This window comes from Lacerta agilis, chromosome 14, assembly GCF_009819535.1.
Source record: "Lacerta agilis isolate rLacAgi1 chromosome 14, rLacAgi1.pri, whole genome shotgun sequence".
In the NCBI taxonomy this organism is placed as follows: domain Eukaryota; kingdom Metazoa; phylum Chordata; class Lepidosauria; order Squamata; family Lacertidae; genus Lacerta; species Lacerta agilis.
Genome location: NC_046325.1, coordinates 10489326 through 10512517, shown reverse-complemented (window position 1 = coordinate 10512517; position 23192 = coordinate 10489326). Strand labels below are relative to the sequence as shown.

The window sequence follows — 23192 nt, the reverse complement described above, 5'->3', positions numbered from 1 at the left end:
CAAGTTGGATCCTGTTGTGTGCACCATGAATGACCCCCTCCAGGTGCGATATCAATATTTTCAGCCAGGGGACCTCATCATTGGTGGGATCACTTCCCAGCTCTTCTCCTTTTCTGAGGGCGCAGACTTCAACACACACCCCATACCAAAGTATGACGTTGAACCTGTGTAAGAAAATCATATATTCTTCCCTAAATTATATACCTGGAGGTTATATACAATCACTGTGCATATAACTGGTAACAAAGGGTAGATTATATAAGTAAATGATAGAAGCAATGGTTTATATAGAAAACATGCCACTTATGTTTGTCCATGAGAGAGAATGGTGTTCATATTTTTGAAGGAAAACACACTTGCAGTTTCCTTGTTTCAACAATTTCTATACAACAATTTGAGGGAGGGTTGTGGCTCTTGCATGCAGAAGTTTCCAGGTTCCATCCATGGAATCGCCAGGTAGAGCTGGTGGAAAATCCCACCCTAAAACCCGGTGAGCTGCTCCCAGTCAGTTTTGACAATACTGATCTCAACGGACCAGTGCTCTAGCCTAGTATACGGCAGCAGTTTATGTTCCTATGTACTGTACATATCTGTACCTCCAGGATTTATAGTATCCCCGAATTTCATCTGCAGTTTCCCACTCTATGACCTTGAAAGCTATTTTCTCTCTCTTTATCTGAGCTGTCAGACAGTATCTGAGCACTCAGTAAGGGTGCTCATAGCAGAGGATGTGTTGCATGCAGAGGTCCCAGGTTCAATCCCTAACATCTCCAGTTAGGTCAGGGAAAGATTCCCGCCTGAAACACGGGCAGCTATGGATCTCTCCAGGGGGAAAGAAGTTGAAAATAAATTCAGAAGTACAGGAACAGGATTCCTGCAGAAGCAAGCTGTTGGCATTGTCTTAGATCAGGCATGTCCAACAGGTAGATCGTGATCTACCGGTAGATCACTGGACGTCTGCAGTAGATCACTGGTAGATCATTGGCTCCCTCCAAAGAAGCTCCAAAGAAGCTGAACAACTGTGGCTCCCCTAAAATAAGCTCAACATTTTACCTCCTCCCTAAAAAACTCAACAACATTGACCTGCCTGAACCCCAAAAAAGGAAGTAGATCACTGCCAGTTTTTAATTCTGTGAGTAGATCGCAGTCTCTTGGGAGTTGGCCACCCTTGTCTTAGATAAAGGCAGATAAGAGTGAAATGCCTCAAAATATCATACCCATGTTTTCCTTTTAATTTCCTTATGATCCCCAGCAATAATAAATATGGGTTGCTGCGGCACATTATATAATATATTCCAAGAGACACTGAAGCAGACATTGCCACAGAAGCAGAAAAGTGTGAGGAAGTAGTTAACTATCACTTCTTACACATTACCTGTCTTTTACATTAGTGCAATGCTGAAAAAATATCAACATGCCCTGTCCTTTGTATTTGCTGTGAAGGAGATCAATGAGAACCACAAGATCTTACCCAACATCACCTTGGGGTTCCATGTTTATGACAGCCACTTTGATGCACAGGTAACTTACCAGAACACTTTGAACCTTCTATTTAATCAGAAGAGAACCGTTCTCAACTTCAACTGTGACATGAAGAAGAACCCCGTTGCTGTCATTGGGGGACTTGATTCAGAAACATCCCTCCACATAGCCACGATCTTAGGGCTTTACAAGATACCACAGGTAAGAGACATCAACTTTACCTGTTTCCCATTTACGAGACTCAATGGCTCTGCTGTGCTCTTCTCATGAGAGAATTGTCCTACATTATCCATTGTTTACATGAAGGAGAACTTGCACATAGGAAGGGCCATAGTTCATTGATCGAGCAGCTGCTTTGCATGCAGAAGTTCTCAGGTTCAATTCCTGGCAACTTCAAGTAGGGCTGACAGCCACTGCCAGTTACTACAGTCAATACTGAATAAATGGACCAGTGGTCTGAGACTCACTAGGAGGCTCACTGGATTTCCAATTTCCTTATGGATAGGGCTACCCAAAAATTAATGTGAATAGTAGCATCCATTTCCCCACCATATGTTGAAATATATGATGTAAATTATGCAGGGAATATCTGATAAATGAAGATGGGGGGGGGAAGAAGTGGGTATACATCTTGTACTAGTGCAGTTTTAACCATATACAGTGATACCTCAGGTGACATACGCTTCAGGTTACAGACTCCACTAACCCAGAAATAACGCTTCAGGTTAATAACTTTGCTTCAGGATATGAACAGAAATTGTGCTCTGGCGGCACAGCGGCAGCGGGAGGCCCCATTAGCTAAAGTGGTGCTTCAGGTTAAGAACAGTTTCAGGTTAAGAACGGACCTCCAGAACAAATTAAGTTCTTAACCCGAGGTACCACTGTATATGGTCATGGTATCAGATTTCTTTCCATCATGTGAGCGCTTCAGTCATTTTATAATAAATTCTACCAGATCCATTGTAGGATACAGCATTCTGTAAGCCAGGGCAAGACAGACTTCAAGCCTGAGAGTAAGGATGACGTAAATTCAATCCAATTTCCTCTTAAAGATGAATCCGTTAACAATATATTAAATGAAACTTATTTTCACTTATCCAAATTGTGCAAAGCAGTTTATCAGCCAAGTAGTGTGTAAAAAAATGCATATGAAGTCCTTGCAGAAATACATTAATATCTTAATGTGAATTTTAACTAAAATGCATATTTCTGTACACAATTTTGCCTAAAATCCACATTTTTTTGCAAGCAGATTTCCCTAGTATATCCCACTTTTGCATGTAGTTTTTCTCAAATTTGTTATGCACACTTTCTCCTAATATGTGCTTCCTTGTGCACATTTTGATGGGAGAACTGCATTGAAAAATATCCGAGTTGTGTTTTGACAGACAGCTCAATTTCAGGAATAATTAACCAGTAACTCAGAACACAGGATGGTATGGCATTGTGGTTAGTGTGTTGGGAGTGAAAACCAGGAGATCCAGATTTGAGTAAGACATAGAATTCATGAGGTTATCTTCAACAATCACTGCCCCCCCCAGTCTGTTCCAATTCACTGGAGTCTTGTAGGGTTAAAATGTGGAGGCAGCCCACAAATATATCCTTGGGTGGTTGTTGTTGTTTTAATGAGAAAAGCAAAATTAGTATTGTAAATAAGCAAAGGTTTGACTATATACATTTATTAAAGGAAAACTTATTTTTCTTGCTTAGGTTACTTACTGTATATATACTCCAGTTGTGAATGACGTAACCTATCACTTCTCCTTGTACCGCATGGTCCCCAATGAAGAACATCAGTACAGTGGAATGGTCAAGCTGCTGCTATATTTTCAATGGAAGTGGGTCGGGATCATGGCCATGGGTGATGACAAAGGAGAAAAGTTTGTCCAGACGATGAAACAAAGATTTTCTCAGAATGGTATCTGTACAGGCTTCACCAAAAGAATGCCGATCCAGAGCAACATTTTAGGTGTTATTAACTTTTTTGACATTTTTATGAATATGGCAACATTGCTGAGCAAGACAAGTGTCAATGTAGCTATCGTAAGTGCTGACACTCATATGATATTAGATCTGCAGGTGGTTCTCAATCTGGGTGTTACTAATGTCATGCCTATTAACAAGGTGTGGATAATGACAGCCCACTGGGATTTTTCCGTTCATCCGTTATTCAAGAAACTGGACATTCAGATTTTCCATGGCACCTTGTCCTTTGCAGCTCACTCCAAGGAGTTGCAGGGGTTCCAACATTTCCTTCAGGGCCATAGTTCCCACTCTGATGGAGATGGCTTTATCAAAGTCTTCTGGGAGCAAGCTTTCAGCTGTTTATTTCCAGATACTGGCACGGGTGAGGAGAGTAGCGGGAGTTGCAGTGGTAGGGAAAAGTTAGAGAGCCTTCCTGGACCTTTTTTTGAAATAAGTATGACCAGCCAAAGCTACAGCATCTATAATACTGTCTATGCTGTGGCCCATGCATTGCATGCCCTGCATTCATCTGGAAAGAGACATGGAGAAATGGTGGTTGGAAAGCATCTGAAGACTTCTAAGCTACAACATTTTAAGGTAATTTCTTACGCAGAAAAAGTAGAATCATTGGGGATGGGTGGGAAGTTAGCATGTTCATCCATGCTGCCCCTTTTGTGTTTACTTCCTTGTTTATATACTACCTAAAGTGGGATACACTTGGGCACACATCAGGTAAAATGCCACATGAATACGTAAGAACAGCTCTGTAGGATCAGATGAAGTCACTGGCGGAGGAACAGGGGTGCGGGGGGGGCCACCGCCCCTGGCGGCACGATCCTGCTGGGTGCTGTGCCCCTGCAGGTGGCGCTCCACACTCCCAGGACGTGTGCCATGCCTCCAGGACATGTGCCAGCCACACCCCCGCCTGCTCTCCATCCCTCCGCCGGAGCTTGAAGCTCCGCCACTGGATGAAGTGTCTATCTAGTCTAGCATATTGTTCTCAAAGTGACTGAAACAGATGCCCGTAGGATGAAGAATCAGAATGATATTGATCTGATCCACCAGGGCCAATCTTTTGTATCTTCGCCATTCCCAATAATGGTTGAAAAACTGTGATGATACGTTTTAAAAAAGGGTAAAGGACCCCTGGACTGTTAAGTCCAGTCAAAGGCGCTCATCTCACTTCAGTTCCTGCCAACCTAGCAGTTCAAAAGCATACCAGTGTGAGTAGATAAATGGGTACCACTGTGGCAGGAAGGTAAACAGCATTTCCGTGAACTCTGGCACTTGTCACAGTGTCCCATCACACCAGAAGTGGTTTAGTCATGCTGGCCACATGACCCGGAAAGTTGTCTGCAGACAAACATCGGCTCCCTCTGCCTGAAGCAAGATGAATGCCGCACCCCATAGTCGCCTTTGACTGGACTTAACTATCCAGGGGTCCTTTACCTTTTTTACCTAGTATGAGGGAAAATAACTAATAGCTTCAGAAGCCAGATAAATTTTACAAAAGGGACGGAAAGAGACAATACTAATTTAAACTTCTTTCATTCTAGCTATACCCTTTTCTGAGGCGTATCTCATTTAACAACACTGCTGGGGATAAGGTCTCATTTGATGAGAAAGGTGAATTGATAGCTGGATTTGATATTATCAATTGGGTTACTTTCCAAAATAAATCCTTCCTAAAAGTGAAAGTAGGGAGGATGGATCCTCAGTCTCCGCTGGGCAGAGAGTTCTCCATTAATAAGGCCATCATTACATGGCACAGCCAATTCCAAAAGGTAGGACCAGAATGGTGCTTCTTATACATAAAGCTTAATGATTGCCCTCCATGTCATTGTTGGATCCAGTTTGTAGCATTGGATTTTACATTTAGGGTTGTGTGCTAGAAATGGACTAAATCCTTCCCTATTTGACTCAGAATGGACCTCATCATTCTGGCTCTATTCAGGGCATCTCGGCTAGCCCTTAGTTATCCACGTTGTCTCCTGGCACTGCCCTCCCCCCAACATTTCAGCCCACATACTTCCTGAAACCAAACTTGCCATGGTGCAGGAGATAAACTTTCATTAGAGACTGATATGGGTAGCAAAAGGGCCCAGTTGGAGAGTTTTTTATTTACAGTTTTATGGGAAACAATATAGAACTTCCATTTTGAAAATACTCCATCTGGTTAAATGGAAAGAAACCATTTGATTTTAACCTTTTATTTTATTTTAGTGATGAACATACTGTTTTTTGTAGTATTCTACAAAACTCAGATGACTGAAGGTAAAGAAAGCAAACTTAGAATAATAGCAATTGATTAGTTTAAAGGGCGATCAAACAATGTTAAGGGTCAAGAAGGGGAAACAAGGCCAAAGATTCCTAAATGACTCAAAATGTGAGGTCCTTTAACAATATTTCATAACCCTGCCCAAAAAAAAAGACTGCCAAAAGGAAAGGGCAACTTTTAACTGTGCTGTAACCCTACCCTCTTCAAATGAGCTGTTCTGAGCAGCATGCAAAATCCTCTTAGTGATATACAATGCTCTTTGTTGACACCAGCAATTTCTTGATCATAAGAGGGTTTTTTATTATTATAAATGTTGTATCTTCTTTTTCTGTGAATAGGCTGTGCCCCTTGCATTGTGCAATGCCCCCTGCCACCCGGGTTCCAGCAGAAAAAAGAAGGAGGGAGAGACATTTTGTTGCTATGATTGTGCTCTATGTCCAGAAGGGAAGATTTCGGACAAGAGAGGTTGTACACATTATTCTGTAAATCAATCATGTATACTGACATTACAGGGACTGTATGATTGTTTTAGCAAGATAGATAGAACCCTATAAATGTCTCAAGCTTCATGGTTAAATGAGTGAAAGAAATAAACACTCTACTTCTACAAGAATTATAATTATGCTGAAGAGCACATGACATTACCTGCAATTCGCTGGAGAGTAGTCTTTCTTTTAAGGAAAAACCAACAAAAACCTAGAATTATAAGTGACCCAACTTAAATTCTGGGGTTTGTAAGATGCTTTTGTGCTTATGCAAACCTCAGTTGAACAGAAACATAGCAGAACTATATGGTGATGTGCATAATCTCTAATAAAGAAGTCTCCTTAGTGGACTTCAGTATCGTTTATCTCTGAGACATTGAAGTACATTTCTGTTTTATTTTATTAAAACAAGACATGGATGATTGTTTCCACTGTCCAGAAGATCAATATCCCAACAAAGAGAGAAACCAGTGTCTTCCCAAGGACCTAAACTTCTTGTGTTATGATGAACCTCTGGGCATCACTTTGACTGCTTTGGCTCTGGCTTTTTCTATAGTCACTGCTTTTGTCCTTGGACTCTTCATCAAGCACCGGAAGACTCCCATTGTCAAAGCCAACAACAGGAACCTCACTTACACCCTCCTCATCTCCCTCCTGCTCTGCTTCCTCTGCTCCTTGCTATTCATTGGCCAGCCTCAGATCGCAACCTGTTATTTACGACAAACTGCTTTTGGTATCATCTTCTCAGTGGCTGTTTCTTCCGTCTTGGCAAAAACCCTCACTGTTGTTTTGGCTTTCATGGCAACTAAACCAGGATCCAAGATGAGGAAGTGGCTGGGGAAAAGATTTTCAACCTCTATTATTCTCTGTTGCTCATTTATCCAAGCGAGTATTTGCATGCTATGGCTGGGTACTGAGCCTCCATTCCCAGATCTTGACATGCACTCTCTGCCTGAGTATATCTTAGTCGAATGCAATGAGGGCTCACCCAATATGTTCTACTATATTCTTGGTTACATGGGATTTCTGGCTCTTGTCAGCTTCGTTGTCGCTTTCTTTGCTCGGAAGCTTCCGGACACTTTCAATGAAGCAAAATTTATAACTTTCAGCATGCTGGTGTTTTGCAGTGTATGGCTTTCATTTGTCCCCACTTATCTGAGCACCAAAGGGAAGTATATGGTGGCTGTGGAGATCTTCTCTATCTTGGCCTCCAGTGCTGGAATACTCGGTTGCATTTTCTCCCCTAAATGTTACATAATTATCCTGAGGCCAGACCTGAACAGTAAAGAGCAGCTAAAAAAGAGAAATAAGTAAAAAGATTACAAATGAGATCATAATATTCAAGAGTAAACACAACTGTTTCTAATATGCTTTACCCCCATTTATGTATACAAACCAAACATCTCAAATGTGCCCCATGATATTCTGAAACATGACGTTTACTTTGAATCAGATGTGGCATATTTAGGGATGCATCTCATGTCCCAATGAACTCCATTAAATAAAGTTGCTGTAGTTTGGTTGAATTATTTAATCAGTGCTAAATTTTTAAGTTTTCTATTTCGTTTTCAATCCTAAATATGTTTTACTCTGTACACTTGTTTCAGGGTTGACATTTTTACAAACTTACAGTGGGTCTATTTTAGCTCTATGACATATGTATTCTCTAGGTACCTTTGAAAGCTGAGGTTAGATGGCCACAAATAGCATGTGAAAGGGGAAAGGGGAAAGACAGCAAATGCACACTGTGAAGTACGGTGAATAGATTAAAAGGGAAAGTAGTGTTCACATTGTCACTCCAAAAGGTCAAAATAAAGCCCAGCTCCCAATAAATTTGTTTTCTTGATTATTATTATTTTTTTGCATTCTCTCTTATGTAAGTTTTATCATTGAGATAGTTTGGCAGGGTTTTCTTAACTAATTGTTATAGTAAGAGGGTCTTTATTTTTCCATTTTCGTGTTTTGTTTTCATTAGCAGTGTTTTAATCAGCTGCAAATCAGTATTAATGACTTCAAAATAAAGGAGAGTTATTGTAGGATTTCTCGGAAGATTGTAGCCTGTGCTTGTTTGTATAATAATCAGTACTTCTGTCCAGAAAGGTGTTTCTTTTTCACAACTCCAAAAGGTATGTATTAAATCTGTGCTAATTCTGTAGCTATTCATGTTTTGGCCATAAACTTTACTCATTCTGTGTGGAATTTAGTATCATTGGAAAATTGCCTTAAGATAATTCTCATTCAGGTTTAGATTAATATATGTTTTGGGGATATTTTAAATGCCCATGTCCATTCTGCTTTGAGGATTGTTAACCCAATATTTGCTAAGTCCCATTCCTGTTTCCTTTTATATGAAGGACAGAGAGATTGTTTGGTATATATTTAGAGTATTAAATATATCTTTGTTATTATTTTGGTTTTATTATTTTGCTCAAGAAGAATTTCAAATGAGGTTATTTGACATGTTAACCCCCCAAAATTCTCATTCTTACATTTAAGGCCCATAAAATCTTGGACCAAGCTATTGAAACATTGCCTTGTCATATACATCTCCAACTGATCATGAAGTTCCTTGATAGAGGCCCTGCTCCAATTTCCGTCACCAAATAAATTAAAAGTAAAATGGGTGGCTGGCTACTAGATATTTTGGTGGTGCCTTCTCAGTTCTAGAACAACCTCTCCAGAGGGCCTTGCCAGATGCTATCCTCATGGCTTTTTGCAAAACTTGGCTGCACTCCACTCACAATCCAAGGACCCACAGCAGACCTTCCAAACTTTGCCAACCTTGTCAGTTGTTCACTCTGTGAAACATCTCAAACTCATATCATTGAGTAGCAACATAGAGTTTCCAGCCTTTCCTGATCAGATCTGAACTCCAGCCCTTCATTGTGACCATACTGGCCAATATGATCACCACCTTTGTCTATCAGATTTGGACCATATCTGACTTGGAGCCTACTGCAGTCTATCAGAAAACTAGGATCCAGGCCTAATGGATACATAGGATTCAACCACACCTTCACTTGCCTCACCAATTTCCCCCAATGAAAACACATGGTTTAGAGCTGAATTTGAAGAAACAGCATTTGTTCCAAATTAGGTCTAAAGAGTGGGTTTTCAAGATGAGGCGGCTTACCTAATTTAGAGAGCAAGGGTTTATTTGTGGGGAGTGTCTATTTTACACCTTGGGGGGCATCCTTGTCAAATACTACCATCATTACTATAGTCACCTTGCACCCAAACTGAAGCTGAAATATGTATACTGCAATCAGTACCTGGCAAAAAAAAAATAATTGCTTTTTTTTTTAAAAAAAAAGAAAGATGTTTCAAATAAAATAAAATAAAATAAATCTGAGCCACGAAAGCAGGGCAAACTCACCCTACCCAATCCTATAGATTTCTTCCGCTCCCCTTGCCCAGGCGTCAAAAGCCTATGCTAATTCCAGGGGGAACAAATGGTGCTGCAATAACAGTGGAGGTTACATTTGTTCTAGCATTATAAAACTAATTAAGAACTGTAATGGTCTATATTTATTTTGCAGTCCTGCAACAGCTGATGCCTTTCTGAATGCAATACTTTGGGGAGATGCTTGTTCATCCTGTATAATTATCTAAGATCCCAATTATTCACTGTCCTTACTGCAACAGGCCGTATTATTCTTTTAAATATTTATATATAATAGCCCTTGAACTAGTCAGAAAGGGGGGAGAGTTCATACAGTACTGTGTCACCCTTTGTGGGGACCTTTCCCCCCTTAAAGTTTAGAGGGCAGGTAGCAGATCAGTTTATTAACAGGCTCAATAAGACTATGCTTTTGTAACCAGGTTGGTGACAGATGAGAATGATCAAGAAAGGAACCGGGAGTTCTTTGCCAAAGGAAGACCATTTTTCCTTCTGGATGACAGGGTATTTCTTGTCCTTACAACTCCTGTTGTTGCTTCTGTTGCCTCAGACTGATTGCAATGTGAATCCAGCTTTGTGTACCATGAACGATCCCCTCTGGGTGAGATACCAGTATTATCAGCCAGGGAGCCTTATCATTGGTGGGATCACTTCCCAGATCTTCTCATTTTCAGAGGGTGCAGACTTTGAAACAGAGCCAAAACCAAAGTATGATGTTGAACCTGTGTAAGGAAGCCATTGTCTTGTTTTCCATTGCACACATTTGAACCTGAATGTATAATGTAGCTATAGTGACTAATAGTGATAAGCTGCCTCATTCTCCTTGGATAAATTATATAAAAAGGTCATACTAGCAATGGTTTGTTTTTTTAAAAAAATAACCACTAGGGTTTCTATACTGGAGGGAATGGTGTTCACTTTTTTGTGGCAGGGATGCACATGTAGTTTCCTTTTTAGACTTGGTTCTATAATTTATCTCACACCACATACTTCTAGAATTTAAACCCAACCCTATGAGTATGTATTCAGCTTTCCCCTCTCTGGCCCAATGCATACACTCCAATTATCATTGCTGTCAGACAGGATCAAAACAGCAAATAAGTTCCAATGACTATAATGGTTAGACTGACTGGAGAGAACTGTGAAGAGCTTCTTGTTCAGTATTGCATTGGTTGTAGTGAGACCAAGAGATCAAATGATGATTGTTAGCTTAGCTATTAAAAAACAGGGGTTAAGTGAATCTTCATCAGTTATATTATTAACTGGAGAGAGAGAGAGAAAGAGAGTTTACAGTCATACCTCGGGTTACGTACACTTCGGGTTGCGTATTTTTCGGGTTGCGAACTCCACTAACCTGGAAGCGCAACCTGAAGCGCGCGTGATTTGCACATGTGCAGAAGCATTTTCGTGGTCTGCGCATGCACAGAAGCAATTTTGGGGGTTTTTCAGAACGAATTATTCGGGTTACGTCCTTTTCAGGTTACGTACTGTAACCCGGAACGAGTTAAGGATGTAACTGTATAAGGAAAGCATTTAGAAAGGGGTCCATGCAATATTCTGGAAATTACTCAAGTTTTCAAAACAAACAAGTATTGACTTTACCAAAGGCTTCTGAACAAATTAATTAGTCATGGGATAATAAGAATTTAACTGGTTGACAAACTGAAAACAGAGTGTAGGAAGGAGAAATGTAGCTCAGTGTCACTCTGGGGCAAATAATCTATCAATGAACACACACAGAGAGATGAGATCTGGTATGACAGTGACTGACTATGTCATGATTCAGTTAAAATGTCAGTCCTCTATGTGACAGTTTTGAAAAGGCTTTATTAAATATTATGGATCTGGGAATATCATAATGCCTTTGTACACTTGGGATGGTCTGCAGTTCTGGGAGCCAGGTCTTGAAAAGGATATTGTAGAGTTATTTTTTTTAAAAAACAACAACCCAGAAAAGAGCAACCTGAATCATTTTGGGACTGAAGCAATTCCATTATAAGGAAAAGGTTGTAACTTTTGAAACCTTTTACTTTAGAGGGGGAAGAAACGTTGAGGAAGGCAAGGGCATTACAGAGGTTTCTAAAATTATTCATGGTTTGGATTTAATGAGGAGACATTTCTTTTCCTCCTTGTCTCATAATTTTAGAACTGAGATCTAATGAAGCTGAATGGTTAGATATTCTGGGCAGACAATATATAATCACCACCTACCCAAACATAAGCTATGGAACTAACTATCACAATATGTAGAGATGGCCACCAACAAAAATGTTTTCAAAAAGGCTATTGAAACCTACTAGTCTATGATGACCAGGGCTTTCTTTTCAGCTGGAACTCACAGGAACTCAGTTCTGTCACCTCTCAGGTGGATGTCATTGCCATTATAAGAGAACAATGGAGGCGTTTATAGCGAGTCCCAGCACCTCTTTTTCTAGAAAAATAGCAGTGATGATTACTAGGTGTTACATCCAGGTTTAGAGCCAGCACGCAGCGGAATAATAATCTGCTGGGAAAGAGGCAGTGGGAAAGAGCTATTGCTCACATGTTTTCTATGTGGGTTTCCCACGGATATCTACTTAGACACTGTAGGAAAAAAAAAGATGCTGGACCAGATCGACCCAGCAGGGGTTTGCTGATGGTGAGATGATGTAGGTACAGGAGACAATGCTGAAAGCTGCTCCTACAAATGCAGTCATGTATAGAAGGGAGATATCAAGACAGAATGCCAGTTAATACATTATGAGTCTATATTTTTCTTCTTCTCTACTATAGTGTGATGGTGAAAAAATATCAGCATGTCTTGTCCTTGGCGTATGCTGTAAAAGAGATCAATGAGAACTGCAAGATCTTACCCAACATCACTTTGGGGTTCCATATCTATGACAGTCACTTTGATGCACAGATAACTTACCAGAACACTTTGAATCTTCTCTTTAATCAGAAGAGGATTGTTCTCAACTACAACTGTGATATGCAGAAAAATCTGATTGCTGTCATTGGAGGCCTTGACTCTGAAACCTCCTTCCACATAGCTACTGTCTTAGGCCTCTACAAGATTCCACAGGTAGGATGACATAGGAAAGGTTCCAGATTTAATCCCTGGCAAGTCCGTGTAGTGAACTCTGTCTAAAATCCTTGAGAGACACTGCCAGTCAGTATAGTCAATTCTGAGCTAGATGGCCTAAGAAAGACGGGCCATTCACAGGGTAGGAAAGAAGCACCAAAAAGAAAATGCACACACTGGTGTAAAATTTTGTTGTTCAGTCGTTCAGTCGTGTCTGACTCTTCATGACCCCATGGCCAAACTCATGCTAGTTGCTTCGAGAACACTGTCCAACCATCTCATCCTCTGTCGTCCCCTTCTCCTTGTGCCCTCCATCTTTCCCAATATCAGGGTTTTTTCTAGGGAGTCTTCTCTTCTCATGAGGTGGCCAAAGTACTGGAGCCTCAACTTCAGGATCTGTGTACAATACTACTGTAAATTAATGCTGTATTGTGTTAATATGTTAAAAGAGGAATTATAAATAAGTAAATAAAACTCCTATATTCTTATATACTATATTGGAAGGCATCGGATTAATGTTCAAGGAATGAAGGCATTACAAATGAAGGAGAAGGCGGCAGAACTCTAATTTAATATCATCTCTCCAACCCAGTGACATAGACTCTCCCTTCAGGATAGGCAGCCTTGTCATGTCTCAGGTATGATAGAACCTCCCATTGTTGGCCCTATCAGATATTGTTTTAGGACAGTGCAACCGGTTCACCTGCATTGAGTGCCGGTGCCACACAGGGTGCCGCAACAAGGATGTGGAACGGAGGACAAGAGGTGGAGGGCACCAAATTTTAGCATCGGACAGGTTGCCACTAATATTTCACAGCAATAACAGCAGCAGCAACAACAACAATTTTACTATTGATACTCCATCTATCTGATCGAGTTGCCCCAGCAACTCTGGGTGGCATCCAACATATTAAAAACAAAGCAACTGTCCAACATTGAAAGCTTCCTGATACAGGGCTGCCACTGGCTCTGGTCTACTTACCTGCAAGTGTAACAACAAAGAATACCAAATCGATTGGTGGATTCTCAGCTACCTTCACCTAAATCTGTAAGGATTAAGAGATGGGGCTGTTTGAAATTTGCCATTCATTTTTATAAATGATCCTTGTATTTTGCAAATAAGATTGGACTCTTTGCTTTTTGAAAATATTCCATACATTATTGAATAAGCAGGAAAACCCTGCGAACCAACATCACAACTACCAGCAACAACAAGAACAGAGGAAGGAAGGGAGGGAGGGAGGGAGGGAGGGAGGGAGGGAGGGAGATTTGAGGGGTAGATGTTCTGATATGTTGTGTGAAGTTAAAAGTGGTGAGAGATCCCACATGCATAAAAACATAAGAAGAGCCTGCTAGGTCAAGCCAGTGGCCTGTCTGTTCCGGAATCTTCTTTTCACAGCAGCCAAACAGATGCCTATTGGCAAACCAAAATACCAATGAGCAAACAAACTGCCTTTAGGGTTTAGCATGGACAATTTTGAGTAGCAAATATGAAAGCAACGATTACTATTACAATTAAGCGAACATTTCCCCCAATGGAAACAAACATTATTTTCCTTGCTTAGGTCACCTATTGTTTATATGCACCAGGTGTGAGTGATGTAACTCAGCGCTCTCCCTTATATCGCATGGTGCCAAATGAAGAGCATCAGTACACCGGAATTGTCAAGCTGCTGCTCCATTTTCAATGGAAGTGGGTTGGGATCCTGGCCATGGGTGATGATAAAGGAGAAAAATTTGTCCAGACCATGGACCACATCTTTTCCCAGAATGGTATCTGTACAGCCTTTGATAAAAGGATGCCAAAACAGAGCAACATTTTAGGTGTGATTAACTTTTACGACATTTTTATGGATATAATAGCTTCACTAAAGGAGACAAGCGTCAATGTCTGTGTTGCAAGTGCTGATCCTCACATGATGTTGATTTTGCAAGTAGTGCTCAATCTAATTGAAACGAATATTATGATCCCGATAAGCAAGGTGTGGGTTATGACAGCCCATTGGGACTTTTCAATGGAGCCATTTTTCCACAATCTGGATGTAAAGATTTTCCACGGTGCCTTGTCTTTTGCCATTCATTCTACTGAGGTGAAAGGGTTCGAAAATTTCCTTCAGATCCAGAATCCCTCCATCTCTGATGAAGATGGCTTTATCAGGGCCTTCTGGGAACAAGCATTCAGCTGTTCATTAACTGCAGATACTGACATGGGTAATGGACGATGCTCGGGAAAGGAGATGCTGGAGAAACTTCCTGGACCTTTTTTTGAAATGAGTATGACCAGCCAAAGTTATAGCATCTACAATGCTGTATACACAGTTGCGCATGCACTGAATGCCTTGTATGCATCTAGAAACAGATACAGAACCATTGTGGATAGAGACCTTCTGGAGATTTCAAAGCCAAATCTTTTAAAGGTGATGTACAACAGAGCCTAGGGCTTGCTGATCAGAAGGTTGGCAGTTCAAATCCCCACGACGGGGTGAGCTCCCGTTGCTTGGTCCCAGCTCCTGCCCACCCAGCAATTTGAAAGCACGTCAAAGTGCAAGTAGCAGCTTAGTCATGCTGGCCACATGACCCGGAAGCTGTACGCTGGCTCCCTCGGCTAGTAACGTGAAATGAGCGCCGCAACACCAGAGTCGGACATGACTGGACCTAATGGTCAGGGGTCCCTTTACCTTTTTACCACATATTACTGCATATTTATATTTTTAGGAACTGACTATGAAATTGACAATATTTGTTTGTTTGTTTGTTTGGGACCACCCAATGTACATTGAATTGTATGATGTGCACTTTATTATTATTATTATTATTATTATTATTATTATTATTATTATTATTATTATTATTATTATTTTATACCCTGCCCATCTGGCTGGGCTTCCCCAGCCACTCTGGGCGGCTTCCAACAAAAGAGAAAAAATACATTAAAACATCAGTCATTAAAAACTTCCTTAAACAGGGCTGCCTTCAGATGTCTTCTAAACATCAGATAGATGTTTATTTCTTTGACATCTGATGGGAGGGTGTTCCACAGGGTGGGCGCCACTACCGAGAAGGCCCTCTGCCTGGTTCCCTGTAACCTCACTTCTCATAGTGAGGGAACTACCAGAAGGCCCTCAAATCTGAACCTCAGTGTCTGTGTTGGATGATGGGCATAGTGATGCTCCTTCTGGTATACTGGGCCGAGGCAGGTCCCCCCCCCCCAGGAATGCCGAACTTATGGCTCCCGGTATGCTCTTGGACTTCAGCTCCCATCTTCCCTTAGCATGGACTATACTGGCTAAGGATGATGGGGTTTGTAGTCTGACAACGTTTAAGATTGCCTTGTATTTATTCCTTACAGTTGCCAAAATGCATACATTCATTATGCTACTAATTTCTAGCTTTGGGGAAAGCTTTAGGGAAAGCTTTGGGTGGGGTATAAAAATGGAAGCATTTGCAGAAAATGGATTATTTCTGCACATCAGTGATTTACACAAAACATCTAAATCGAGGACAGATCCAGACTGGGAAAGGTTTCAACTTAAAAGGCTTGTTGGAAGAAGAAACGTTCAGTAGTCACAGAAAAGGCAAGTGAGATTTATTTATTGAATTTGATGGTGCCTCCTGCAATGGATATTCCAAAGCAGATGAAATTCCAAAGACTAAAGGGCAATTTCTTAGATTGTTTGGAATGCACCTCCTGATAAGATGGTTTCTGCAGGAGCCCCTCCAAGAAGAGTGCAGTGATTGACTGAGTATATGAGGCGTGGGTAGGCAAACCTATGCCTTATATACCCGGGGACTGGATCCGGTCCAGTCGCCTTTTATATCTGGCCCACGGATGGTCCAGGAATCAGCCTGTTTTTACATGAGTAGAATGTGTCCTTTCATTTAACATGCATCTCTGGGTTATTTTGGGGGCATAGGAATTCGTTCATGGATTCCCCCCTCCAAAAAAAGATAGTCCGCCCCCCCCCAAACAAGGTCTGAGGGACAGTGGACCAGCCCCCTGCTGAAAATTTTTTCTGACCCCTGATATAAGGGGTAAGAACATTTTTCAGGTATCATGGTCCTAAGCTGTGTAGGGTTTTATACGCCAAAACCAGTACTTTGAACATAGCCAAGTAGCTAATTGGCAGCCCATGCAATTTTTCAAAAAGTGGGATAATATACAGTGGTACCTCGGGTTACATACGCTTCAGGTTACATACGCTTCAGGTTACAGACTCCGCTAACCCAGAAATAACGCTTCAGGTTAAGAACTTTGCTTCAGGATAAGAACAGAAATCGTGCTCTGGCGGCACAGCGGCAGTGGGAGGCCCCATTAGCTAAAGTGGTGCTTCAGGTTAAGAACAGTTTCAGGTTAAGAACGGACCTCCGGAACGAATTAAGTACTTAACCAGAGGTACCACTGTATAGGCAATACTCTGCCCCAGTGTATGGGGTATTTTGCACCAGCTACAGCTTGCAGACCGATCTCAAGGGCAGTGCCACACAGAGCACATTGAATATAAAGCACATTTCACACCTCAAAAATCTGACTTAAACATCTTTTACTCTAGCTTCATGCTTTTCTTAGGAGCATCTCATTCAACAACAGCGCTGGTGACAAGGTGTCCTTTGATGAGAAAGGCGAATTGTTAGCTGGATTTGATATTATCAATTGGGTCACTTTCCCAAACAAATCCTTCCTAAAAGTGAAAGTAGGAAGAATGGAGCCTCAAGAACCACTGGAGAGACAGATCTCCATCAATAAGACAATGATTACGTGGCACAACCAATTGAACCAGGTAGGATCAGACTGGATAGTCTAGGGTAGGGTACAAAGTTGATCAGTTAATTCTACTCTTGGAAGCCATTTGTGAAAAGCTGGAATGGAACTAAAACATATGAATGAATAAGGGAGTAAACATCAAATATTGTTTGCCCTTCCCCACCCCTTTTGTAAAATCAATTTTAGGTAGTGCCTGTTTTTCCAAGAAAAATGGTGCTGGTACTCAAAAGTGGCTCCTACCCCGACCATCATGAGCGCCACCAAAAGGATGTGTCAGTGCTTAAAACATTCCTCTTCTTTATTTATTGATTATTGATACTTGGGTTAGTATTAAAAGCACCCTGAATCCAACCTCCCTGTGAAGCATTCAATCTTTTGTTACAATTTAGCAACCTGTTCTTTACAATATGAAATTCCACAAATGACATATCTTCTTTCTGTAATGGTTTTACTCAACAAGGCTTCTCCTCCCCAATGTGATCCCAGCCTACCAAGTATTTAACGGTGCACATGCTGGCATCACAACTCTACAAAGTTCTGTAAGAGGATAATGGGTTAATTCAAAGTGTGATCATATGACGAAACCTCAAATTATTTCGAGTGAGGGCAAAGATTCCCGAATGACTCAAAACATAGATCCTATCTTTTCAGCAATTCATCTACCATGACCCCACCAAAAAAACCACCCTGCTAAAAGGAAGTGATATCTTCCCCACCCTTTCATGTTAGCTCTGGTTGAATAAACACACAAAACCCTATCAGAGGCACATAATGCTCTTTGTTAAATTCAGCAACCTCACTGTTATGTTTTATTATTATTATTATTATTATTATTAATTTATTTAATCATTTTTTCAATACAAACATCAACCGCAAAAGACACATACAACAAAAACCATAATAACAATAATTTGACAATTCATATTTGAATACACTGATATACCTATGACTACACCTTTATTAACAATATTTTCCCACCTCTCTCTCCTCCCCCTTATCCACCTTATTGCTTAAATACTTGTTCCAGATTTCTTCATATTTATCCATTCTTATTTTGCATTGACATGCAATTCATTCGTAGTTGCTAATCTGTCCATATTATCAATCCATGTGCTCAATGGAATCTTTTTGCGGCTCTTCCAATCCATCCAAACAAGTTTGTTTTGTTTTGTTTTTTTGCTTCTAATATCCATATTTTATTTTATTTTTGGACCCCTTGAAATCTCCCACGTTTCGGGAATATAATTTGGAATTAAATTCAGTTCCCCTAAATAACCATTTCTTTTTATTACTCTTGCTATAAATATCCTCACTTCGCACCAAAATGATCTCATCATCGGGCAATTAGTCAACCTATGTACTAAGTTCACATTTTTACTCCCACATCTCCAGCAATTGCCCGCACTTGTTATTTTCTTCTGGTATAGTTTTGCTGGAGTCCAGTGGACTCTGAATATTATTTTCTGTTGAATAAGTCTTAAGTCTTCGATCCATAGAGGCTATTTCTGTTGATTTTATAGAGAGAAAAGAGAGAAAGCAACCTCACTGTTACAAGAGATTTTACCAATGTTATCTCTTCTCTTTCATGAACAGGCTATCCCCCTTGCCTTGTGTAATGACTACTGCTATCCAGGTTTCAGCAGAAAAAAGAAGGAGGGCAAGCCATTTTGTTGCTATGAATGTCTTCAATGTCCAGAGGGGAAGATTTCAAATGTGAGGGGTAAGGAGACATCGTTTTCTAAAGGATGTTCAGAAGCATTTTGTATATCATAGGGTTATGCCACAAAATAATAATAATACTTCCATTTTTTATTTTTTAAAAAACTTTGCTGATCCATTAATGAGAAATTGCATTTGAAAATGATTAAAGGAGAGAGAGAAACTTTGCTGAAATTCTCATCTGCAAGGTTTATTTACATTCCATTTGTGATGGACAAAGAGTATTTGTGAGTGTATTTTATTTCAGTTTTCCAGTAATCTTACCAGTTGTCTGCTTCAATAAAAGCCGGGGGGGGGGGATAACATGGGGCTTTCTCAGATCAGGAAGCAAGGGAAACTGGGAAGGCTATAGAGTGCTGGATGAAACTTTCATTGAAAGACAGAAAAACCACACACAAACACACACCACCCTAGGACACCACAAGGAATATTAGATAGAAATTTGCACAGCCCACCCCATCTACCCTGAGGCTCCCACTCCTTCCTATCAAGTGCCAACCAAGGGACCACCTGCTCCACTTTGCATCCTCTGGTCAAATAGCTCAGGGGTGGGGCTAATGCTAAATAAGAGGGTTTTTTATTTTCCCTAAACCTAGATAAGCATATGGCCAGGAAGCAGGGGCAAGAAGGAGACATATCTTCTAACTCCTTCTAACTTAAATTGGGGGGGGGGGGGTTAAGCTTTCATGGTGCTGCTTTACAAGGGTCTTTCCTGCATTTGAAACAAATGAACTTCTGGGCTAAGCATTTCCTCATACTAGCCACAGGAAAACTAAATAGTTCTATGGTAATCTGCCAGCATGTTAGATAATCAACAATAACATCAGTCCATGCAATATCTCCATTAAAGTTCAGTAATACAGTATAATATGGAAGAGCTGGTTGATTAAAATACTATTACATTTTTCTTTCTTTTTGAAGATATGGATGATTGTTTTGAATGCCAAGAACATAAATACCCTAATAAAGAGAGGAAAGAGTGCCTTCTGAAATATCTGAACTTTTTATCTTATGATGAACCTTTGGGCATTGGTTTGGCTGTTTTGGCTCTGTCTCTATCCTCAATGACAGTGTTGGTGTTTGGAATCTTTGTCAAGCACCGGAAGACTCCAATTGTCAAAGCCAACAACCAGAACCTCACCTACACTCTGCTCATCTCCCTCTTGCTCTGCTTCCTCTGCTCCTTGCTATTCATTGGCAAGCCTCAGACACTAACTTGTCAGTTACGACAAACTGCTTTTGGTATCATCTTTTCATTAGCTGTTTCTTCTGTTTTGGCAAAAACCCTCACTGTGGTTCTGGCTTTCATGGCTACCAAGCCAGGATCCAAAATAAGGAAATGGGTGGGGAAAAGATTCTCAAACTCTATTATTTTCAGCTGTTCAGTTATCCAGGTAGGTATTTGCATGCTGTGGCTATGTACAGACCCTCCCTTTCCAGATTTAGACATGCACTCTCTGCCTGAAGAAATCGTAGTGGAATGCAATGAAGGTTCAGCCAACATGTTCTACTATGTTCTTGCTTACATGGTATTACTGGCTCTTGTCAGCTTCGTTGTGGCTTTCTTTGCTCGGAAGCTGCCGGACACTTTTAATGAAGCCAAATTTATCACCTTCAGCATGTTGGTGTTTTGCAGTGTGTGGCTTTCTTTTGTTCCAACCTACTTAAGCACCAAAGGGAAATACATGGTGGCTGTGGAGATCTTCTCCATCTTGGCCTCCAGCGCAGGGATACTGGGCTGTATTTTCTCCCCTAAATGTTATATAATTGTCCTCAGACCTGAACTGAACAGTAAAGAGCAGCTAAAAAAGAGAAACAACTAAAAATCAAACAACTGAAATCATGATACTCAGAAGTAAATCCAGTTGACTGAAATAGGCTTTATTACCATTTAATTTTGCTGACCAAATTGCTGGTCCAATGAGAGTCTGAAGACAGGATATTGACCATTAATCAAATACATCTTTGGTCCCCCAAATATGTGATGCTTTTCTCCACATAAAGATGCCTTGGTTTAAATGTTAGGTTAATGTTGTCCATCAGTTATGTTTGCTTAAAAGGTTTCCAGTTCAAAGAAACATGTTCCCTCTACAATTGTTCCAGTGCCATCATTAAAACTAACTTACAGTTGATCCATGTGAACACTGTGCCATGTCATATATAGATTATCACTATTGTTATTTTTTAAATTTATATACAACCCTTCATCAAGAGACCACAGGGTGGTTTACAGAATAAAACACAAATTAAACAATATTATACTAGTAAAAGTGGGGGGAAGACAAAACTCATCCTGCTTTAAAAGGCCACAGAATCATTAACAGCCAAAGAGGAATGTTTTCATGTGGTGCCAAAATATATGCTGGGGAAATCATTCTGCAAACAGGGACCCACCACAGAAAAGGCCTGTTATGATGCTGTCACCCTCCAACCCCCCCTTCTTCATATGCCTCCTCCTCCATTACATATTTTTAGGTGGTAGGCATTTGATTCTGGATTGTTTTATTGATGTTTAATATGCGGTAAACCGCTTTGAGATTTTCCTTAAAAATATAAAGTGGTATAGAAATGAATATGTGTGTGTGTGTGTGTGTGTGTGTGTGTGTAAACTGTCCATGTCCATTGGTTTCCACTTTTCACCGAAACCGCTTCAGCGACAGCGATGAAATTTGGACACAATGCCACATGCCACTATGGGAGTGTTCCTAGCTACATGTGGTATACAAATGTCACACCTACACAAGGTAAAAAAAAACCCACCATTTTTGGGACCTCAAAACTCAGCCAGCAGACCCTGCCGGGCATGCTGGGAAAAGAACCAACAGGAGAGGTAATGAAACATCGCCCTCTAGCGACGGTTATACTGGTACTGCAGCTACAAAAGCTTCCCCCAGCCGAACTCCGCCGTATTGGAAGATTATTAAACTTTGAAACATCAACTACCTTAATCCTTTCTTCCTAATTTCACACACATGGCCACAGCAACGTGTGGCCGGGCCAGCTAGTAAACTAATAAAACCATTGTCCCAGGCCTTTGGCTCATTAAACAATCTATGGCCTCCTAGACTGTCTCTGTGGGGGTGGGAGTGGGAGTATTGTTTTTGTTTGTCACTATGGTATGTATTTTTGTGCTTTTATGTTGTAAACTGTCCTGTGATTCTCAGATGAAGGATGGTACAGAAATTTTATTTTTATTAATCACCATCATGATCATCACATGGTCGTGGCCAGCTCAAATGGGGAGAGGCTGTCTTTGAGATATTGTGCTCCTGAGCTGCATAAGGCTTTATAGAGCAAAATCAGTACTTTGAGATGGGGCCAGAAGCTAATTAGTAGCCAGTGTGGTTGGGCCAGAGTTGGTGCTTTTTGTTCAAACCATCTTGCCTCAGGGAGCAACCTGGCCACTAAATTCTGCACAAGCAAAACTGTTCTGAACTGTCTTCAGAGGCAGCACCATGTACAACACATTGTGGTAATCTAACCTAGAGGGTACCATAGTATAGACAACAGAGTTAGACTATGTCTGTCCAGATAGGAGTGTAGCTGGGCCATCAGCTGAAGAGGATGGGAGGCACTCTGTGCCACTGAGGCCAACTGAGCCTCAAGCGACAGGAATGGATCCAGAAGTACCACCAATTACATACCTGCTCCTTCAGAGGGAGTATAACGCCATCTAGAGCAGGTCATATCCCATCCATCCTGGCTAAATGTTTTGCTGTCCATTTTATATCTTATATCTTGCCCTATGGAGGCTGCTATACAAATTTAATAAATCATCATCATCTATTGTTGAAATCTCACTTCATAGTTCTTTTCAGCTATTCCAGCTCTAAACTACACAGATCTTCATAAATCCCTTTCTTTGAAAGTGTACCAGAGAATAACATACCCAATACCATACAATGAGCTATAGCAGAGAGCAATAGTTTTAAATTAGGTCTCCATAACTTAAAGTGAGTTGTTTGTTGTTTGTTTTGCTTAAGGTTTGAATGCAAAGCTCTTTCCAATTAGCTTACTGAGAAGGGAAATGTACAGGT

General features: G+C 40.7%; 2 protein-coding genes across 2 annotated transcripts; both read left to right on the top strand.

The window, feature by feature from the left end:
* The first annotated feature begins 25 nt into the window (after window positions 1–25).
* LOC117057390 (vomeronasal type-2 receptor 26-like) lies at window positions 26–7524 on the top strand. The gene is made up of 5 exons (XM_033168232.1): window positions 26–168; window positions 1392–1683; window positions 5004–5231; window positions 6064–6190; window positions 6623–7524. Exons 1-5 carry the CDS (start codon window positions 26–28, stop codon window positions 7522–7524), a joined length of 1692 nt encoding a protein of 563 aa, XP_033024123.1.
* A 2669-nt stretch (window positions 7525–10193) lies between these two features.
* On the top strand, window positions 10194–20978 carry LOC117057389 (vomeronasal type-2 receptor 26-like). The gene is made up of 6 exons (XM_033168231.1): window positions 10194–10336; window positions 12383–12674; window positions 14240–15091; window positions 17225–17452; window positions 19030–19156; window positions 20077–20978. Exons 1-6 carry the CDS (start codon window positions 10194–10196, stop codon window positions 20976–20978), a joined length of 2544 nt encoding a protein of 847 aa, XP_033024122.1.
* Window positions 20979–23192: the final 2214 nt, after the last annotated feature.